This window comes from Montipora foliosa, chromosome 8 (genome assembly GCF_036669935.1).
Source record: "Montipora foliosa isolate CH-2021 chromosome 8, ASM3666993v2, whole genome shotgun sequence".
NCBI lineage: Eukaryota > Metazoa > Cnidaria > Anthozoa > Scleractinia > Acroporidae > Montipora > Montipora foliosa.
Window position 1 is genome coordinate 48,744,396 of NC_090876.1, and position 7,500 is coordinate 48,751,895.

At 37.3% G+C, this 7,500-nt stretch overlaps 1 protein-coding gene and 1 pseudogene across 1 annotated transcript in view; both read left to right on the forward strand.

Annotated features, from left to right (window-relative positions):
* The window catches only part of LOC138012637 (BTB/POZ domain-containing protein 6 pseudogene), a 2,892-nt pseudogene extending 1,922 nt beyond the window's left edge, over positions 1-970 (forward strand).
* A 1,824-nt stretch (positions 971-2,794) lies between these two features.
* LOC138013106 (tRNA-dihydrouridine(47) synthase [NAD(P)(+)]-like) overlaps positions 2,795-7,500 on the forward strand; it is a 19,582-nt gene continuing 14,876 nt past the window's right edge. The window contains exons 1-5 of the mRNA XM_068860078.1: positions 2,795-2,975; positions 4,037-4,706; positions 5,424-5,465; positions 5,585-5,674; positions 6,349-6,411. Coding sequence (XP_068716179.1) covers positions 2,809-2,975; positions 4,037-4,706; positions 5,424-5,465; positions 5,585-5,674; positions 6,349-6,411 — 1,032 coding nt within the window. The 5' untranslated portion in view covers positions 2,795-2,808. The remainder of the gene's footprint in view (positions 2,976-4,036; positions 4,707-5,423; positions 5,466-5,584; positions 5,675-6,348; positions 6,412-7,500) is intronic.

A 7,500-nucleotide genomic window follows, 5' to 3' on the forward strand; every position in this document is an offset into this window, starting at 1 on the left:
CCGAATGGAACTTCAGTCACTGCTGGGCAAATACCTGAAATTATTTTTCATCTGTAAAGATGACTTTTCGTAATCTGATCGATTGAGGCCCTGTGTATATCTAAGACAAATTATTGTTCTCCAGGTACAGTTTAATACTTTTATGTGCAAAATAACTCCCAAAACAAGGAGTTGGCTCATCAAGAAGGGTGATCCCCCCTTCCCTGGCAGGGTAGGGTCACCCGCCAAGGTATTCACAAACTTCCTTGGTCGAGTACATTGTGTTCTGGGGATGTCATTTCAGGATTTGGATTGATTATACTGGCATAATTAATTATTTTTGGCATAGAAATGCTTAATATTATTGAATGTTGAGTCGGCCTTAACTCAGGACATTTTTTCCTTGCATAAGCAGGTCCTTTTATGTCAAAAGTAATATACTTAGTGTAATAATCATCAGCAAAGTAAACAATAATTATTAGGATTAACATGCAAAATTATACCATCAAAACAAAAATAAAACTATAAAAATAATAATTAATCATATTGCAGCGTTTGGGGAGGATTGGATTTTAATATCATGGTTCATTTTCAACACAGCAAACCTGTCCTCTTTGGTTTGCTCACATTTGCGATAATATTGTATTATAACCATTAACTATTGATACATTGTATCACTTAAATTGAAGTCAAACATATATTTTTAAACATTTTTGGTATGTTCTAGGGATTACCATAGTTTTATTTCATAGCTACTGAACTTTCAGGTGTCATGATAATGACAACAATATCCGAAGACAAGGATTTTAAATTAAAATATTATCGATGAATTGCATTCATTGTAATTAAGCATTTAATTCAATTACTGTAAAACTTTATATACAGAATTTTATGCACAATAATTTGGATAACTTTGGGCTGCATGTGCTTGTATTACTAAGTGAATTTATTGTATACAAAGAGAATTGTCAATTAAAAAAAGGAAAATTGATCTGTTATTGTCTGCAAATCCATTGGAACCAAAGCGAGCAAGGGTGAGATCAGGCTGGCTATTTTCCACTATTATTATGTAGTTACTGATATCAAAATTCTTTTCTGAAAGGTGGGCCTAAAACACTGGTCATATTCCACAGATCACGACTAGAAGTCCTTGCTTCACTGAAGAACAACAGCCAAAAGTTTCTCCAAGACCTGAAACGACATTGTTGTTGAGAGATTAGCGCTAGGAGACACTGTTGGTGTTGTTTATGTATATGTAGTACAGTGACATGTACACTGACCTGTGACCCATGACCTGTGTTTTAGACCTGCCATTTTCTGAATGGCTGAACATTTACAGGGAACAACATGATGTCTTTCTCTGCTGGTGTTATCAATTTTCACTAATTCCTAATTTGTTCCGAAACAACAGTGTTATTCAGAATGTTGTTATTATTTTCAATTTGGGGCATTGTTCCCCAAGACTTCTGTAAATGCAATTAAATGAACTGGATTTGAACCCTGACCTTCTTTGTATAAATGGCTTCTTTCTGCTTCACCACTGAAGGTCACCAACTAGTTCCAAAAACTATTTCGTTATACGTCTCACAGAACATCATGACCCAAGCAGCTGGCGGTTCTGTTGTTGTGGAGTCTGAGAATGTCGGGGTAGGGGGGTGGGGAAGACTCCCATATGGAAAGGGTAGGGATGCTAGTCATCTTGCTTAGGGGTGTAAATTTTGGATCGTGGTCTCACTTAGGGTGTTCTGGGCAAAACTCCATCATATGTAGCCATGAAGGTCTTCTTTAGGGATCTACAAAAAATATATTTATTATACATCATGTATGTTTTAAATATGGTCTCTTTTAGGGCCAAAAACCTGGGCCCCGCCCACATTAGTCTTTTGGGGGTTTAATGCTAACTTCTGACAAGCATCCCCACCCCTTCATATGCAGAGTCCCTACCCTTCTGGGTGGGGGATCACCTACGTTCTGCAACAACAGAACCGCCAGCTATGCAGGCTAAGAACATCTCCGTTGAACAGTGATTACTGTGTAGTGTGAAATTTTTGCCGGACTTTTATTTTGTGGATTGGCAACTTTTTGAGGTTCACGGGAACAAATTTTTGCAGCTTGAATTAACTGAAATTTCTGCTGGGAACTAATTTTTGCTGTTTCGTGGTTTAGTAAATTATGCCCAAAAAAGGGTGGAAAAAATGTGATACTCTGGGGGCCTTAGAAAATGGTGTCCCTAGGAATGACCTTTTGATTGACGGCTTTGAGTTCATTTCTTGTGCTTAAGAGACTGGAAAAGTATTGACCCACAGTAACCTTTTATCGTTTCGTTTTGTTTGTAGCAAGCTCCGATTATATTTTCTCCATGCAAATATCAAAATAAACTATCTTTTTTACCCCACTGTATGATATATGGTAACACAAGTGGACTAAAAGCCAATGTTAATTATATTAACGGAAGTGATATACGGTTTGTCTAGGTCCTGATTTTATAAAGTGTTTAATTAGCATTCTTTCTTAGGAATTGATTTCTTTAAGTTTGCAGTAAGATGAGGGATTTAAGGTGTTTCTCAGCCTTAATCGCATTATCCTGTGTCCAAATGATAAATCTTTGAGTTGTCCATTAAAAGGGTATGTTCACTTCCAAAAATGCCAGTCAAAGTGTCACTGTCTGCAAATTAATGATAAGCATCAATTCAAAGCAAATATAGAATTAATAAATTACTACTAATAAATGCGATGCAAATATTCAGAAAAAGAAGTTTGGGAGGGTGGGGGTGGGAGAGAAGAATTTTTCAACGATCCCATGATCCCTATGGGCAACGCACTTCCAACATGGCGGACATGAATGAATCTGTTGCTTCTTTACTGGTGAAAAAAGAGAATAAACGCGGCCTGAGTTCTGACCCTGCGACAGTAAAGGATGTGGATTTGGAAAGTCAGGAAGTATCTAGGGACTCAGACGTCCAGCTTCCTCCTGGAGTTGCACCAATTAAGGCGGAGTAAGTGCTTAAAAATGCTGCAGATGTATATGATCAACTTTGTTCCTTGAACGTTGCCTATTGAACATGTCATCTCTTTGTTTTGGCTAAACAAGGAAATTCGGGATAATACTTCAATTCCCGAATGCTTATGATTTAACACTGAAAGTGGAAGCAATGAAAGAATACAAATAGCGGTGGGAAAACGCCGGCCATTCCAAAAGGGTGAACTGCAGTATCTTCAAAGGCGGCGGTTCTAAAACACAGGTCACTCGTTGCAGGTCATTGTTTTACCTTTTTGAAAGTGACCCAGAACCCTCAATTTGGCTAACCCAAGGCCTAAAAACCCTAATTAGGCCTAGGGTTAACCAAATTGAGGGTTAGGGTTACTTTCCAAAACGTAAAACAATTACCTGCAACGAGTGACCTGTGGAAGGTGGCATGTGTCTTAGACCCGCCGCTTGAAAGGCATCAAAATTGTATTTTCCTGGAGCAGTCACTGGGATATCCCAGGATATCTTCTATGCTGAGTTCAATAAGGCCAAAGACATGACTTTGTACATACTGTAATGAAAACAAAGCTGTGTTGATCTTTTGTAGTGTTTTTGTAAAGTTACTGCATGCATGCTATTCATGTAACAAGGAATAATTTTATAGGAAGTACATGCACATGTAATCATTAGGAAACGTGTTGGCAGCTTATAACAACATGTATAACTTGTCTAACAACTAATAATAGTATTGATCATTTACAGTAGTACATGTAGTTAACTGCTTGTCCTGTGTTTTTTATTGTACAAACAAACACGATCATGTAGTTACACATATATCTGTACCTGATGAGCTAGTCTGTGAAGGCAGTAATGTACTTCACAGTAGCTCACTTATAGAGTATAAATCACTGTTAACGATAGTTAGTTATTGTTTGGAAATCTATTGTTTATTCCTATTTATCTGGTGATAATATGGGCTTGTGTGACATTTTTGCCACAGAGGCTGTAAGTCACCCAGGGTGCTATACTGTAATTAGCCAAAAGCATGGCTTTTATTTCTGATTCAAATGTTGCCAACATCATCAACAGGTTTTTGAAGAAGTCGTCTAAGTGTTTTAGAAGAATGAGTTGTCCAGGGACAAATTCTGATGGTAAACTCCAATACCATGACGAGGAGGATCATGAAACAAGACAAAGAGGCATGGATCAAACCACAGCAGAACCACCAATAAAAAGGATGAAGAAACGTGGAATGAACAAGAACCGTCCAAGACCTGCACAACTTGATTTCAACCAGCAATTATGTAGCAGTATATCAAGAGGTGATAACTGTGAATATGGTGACAAGTGTAGATATTTGCATGATGTCATTGAGTATGTGTCAAAATATAAACTGCCAGATATTGGAGGCAGCTGTGTGAACTTTGAGAAGTTCGGAAAATGCATTTTTGGAGTGACTTGCCGATATGGGAAGAAACATATTTCTGAAAATTTTAAGAATGTTGTAGATGCAGAACTCTTTGAGAAGACTGCAACATTAAGGACAAAGAACACCTTGAATCGAGAGTTGGTAGTATCCTTGCGGAAGAGAACTTATCCATTTCCTCGTTCATCGGAATATTTGAAGCACCTCGAGGAATTTAAATCTCAACCCGAACCATATGGTGAACGTGAGAGCTTGGAAAGACTTTTCTCAAAGCCTTCAGGTGCAATCACTGATGAAGATGTTATCAGACTTAGACCTGAGGAAAAAAGAAAGGTATCGTTATTTTGGTACTAATTAAGATGCATGGATAGCAATACTGTACTTCCCTTCAAACAATTAAGATTGCATTTTGTTTGGTGAAAAACTACGTGGAGTGTGCCTTAAAAAACTACCTCCACACTGAAGATTTAACCCATTGACCCCTCATGTACACTGTACCCAAGGATGGCCCCAGTTTTGCAAGTACTACAGAATGGTCTGTCATTAAGTTGACACTCCAAGGATTCGTTGGGTTAAACAAGGGCTATTTCCCACATGCAAAACTTTTGTATTCCTCTAAAGGTTCATGATTTTGACAGATAATGGTCAGCAAGCATTAGCAATGCATCAATCTGTTTCTAATCCCTAATACCCTGGTATAAAGGTGTTAACCCTTTGACTCCCAGGGGTTCCCCATTGACGAGTAAAATCGTCTGGCATTAGACAGAGTAAAATACTAAGTCCGTCCGGTTTGGATGTCACAGGATTAAACTTTCCATTTGAGAAGAAACAGCTGTCAAATTGAAACACCAGGCTTTCTGGTTGGGTTTCTTGACATCCAGGGCACAGTTTTTTAAAAACCAATTTACATGTAATCTGTAATTTAATGCAAACCTAAATTTGAATTGTACTGGTCAACCCCCCTCCCCAAACTCCCCAGTAAAATACAGTTTCGGCAGGTTTGGACGTCAAAGGGTTAATTAATCTTTTTGCCATTTTGTTTTTATACAGATCAATTTTGCAGACAAGCTATATTTAGCTCCTCTGACAACAGTGAGTTTTTACATCACTTTGACATTAATATTATTTTATTTTGTTATCAAGGTTTAGTAAATTTTACTTTTTTGTGGTCCTACTTTGTACTAATTATTTTACTTTTATTTGAAAACTAGGTGGGGAACCTTCCCTTCAGAAGGGTCTGCAAGCAGTTTGGTGCAGATGTGACGTGTAGTGAAATGGCTATCTGTACAAAGTTGCTGCAGGTCTGTGAATGTACTGTACCATAAACTCTTGCACACAGTCAAGTTGTATTGCCTTAAATCTACCTGTTGCTTTTGAACTTTGCCTTGGTTAAGATTCCAGATTTGTAATAAACTACATGTATAAGACAACTGTGAAAAACAGTTGTATTACTTTGATAAGCATTTCCAGAAAAAGAGGAATACATCCTATTGGTCAAACATCATACATGATAATGCTTGACTGCAGCCTTACACCTCTTCAATAAGCCAACTGCATTAGGACAAGAAGTCATTCAGCACCATCCTTTTCACCTTTGCAAAATTTAGTCTCTTGGAAGATTGTTTTGTAATAATAATGTTCATTATTGTTTGGCTGAAAAATCTTATTGTGATTCTTGAATGAAGTTACATTGTACATCGTACATGTATGTACTGATATTTTTTTGGATATAATTGTTGCATTTTACTAAATCAAGAAGCCTCCATTTGTAACTCACATGAAATGAGCCAAATGCTCAATAGTGCCCAAAAAGTTGTTTGAACAGCTTTAGGGAAGATTAACAAATGAGAAACGGTAAAAGAGCCATGTTCTTGCATATGAAAGCGTTGAGGAGTTTTGTTGTTTGAACTACGCAGATGTCTAGTTTTATTTTATTTTTTAAGTTTCTGAGGATTCCTCCACACTTGGTTTTTAGGCTAGTATGTCAGAATGGGCCCTTCTAAAACGACACTGCTCAGAGGATATTTTCGGCATCCAGGTAAACAGCTGTGAAATTCAGTTCTTGGAAATAATTATTTCTTAGAATTTCAAGTTTGGGCTGTATGCATAAGTATCATACATGGTTTTTGTTGTTTGTTGTTCAATGTTATTATTACTACTTATTATGATCATCATCGTTGTCATAATTGCGGTTTCTGCTATTCCTTCCGCTTCTTACATGTAAGTTTTATCACAATAGCAAGTGAATTTTATCAGGCTTCCTTTAATTAACCCTTTCACTCTACGGGTGCCATAGGGTGCCTCCAATTGACAAGTAAAATTGTCTGGCATTAGACAGAGTAAAATCTAGTGAAGCTATGATCCTTGTAGTTGTGAACACAATTTTATCAGGACTTCAATGGGGTTTGAACCTATAGACCCTATGCAAAAATGGCTGCCTTTAAATTATTCTTTTGTTCATATTCAAAATAGCCCAACTAACCTCGTTTTTGAGACAAATTTAAAATTGTAAAGAATTTGTTATCCAGAACAAGGTTAGTTGGGCTATTTTGAATATGAACAAAAGAATAATTTAAAGGCAGCCATTTTTGCATAGAGTCTATGACCTTGCCATACCTGTTCAACGCTCTAACCAACTGAGCTAAGAAGCCACTGTCGTTGGGAGCTGGTCATTTGTGTGAGAGTAAAATATATTGAGTATCACTCCCAGTGGCCCATTTCTGGAAAGTCCCAAAATTTTACAAACCATTTTCAGGTGTGACAATTCCCTTTATATCTCAAGCTACGGAGAGGATTTAAGTCGTCATTTTTCTTTTTGCTACCTTGAAAACATGTTAAAAGATCGGCTTTCCAAAACAAGCTATTGGTATTTTCACAAATGGCTTTTCGGGACTTTCGAGACACGGGCCCCAGGAATCAATGGGTTAATAGGCAACTTCGGAAAATACCATAATACTCTTTGCTCGTCCCCCCAAATTTTGCATGGAAACAATGCTTATGCAAAATTTGGAGGGACAAAGAATATTATGGTATTTTTCCAAAGTGGCAACTGTCCACCCAAAGATAAAATTCAACAGGCATTTTGTGAGCATTAAAGGTGACTGCCTTGCACATGTAAAACAGTAAA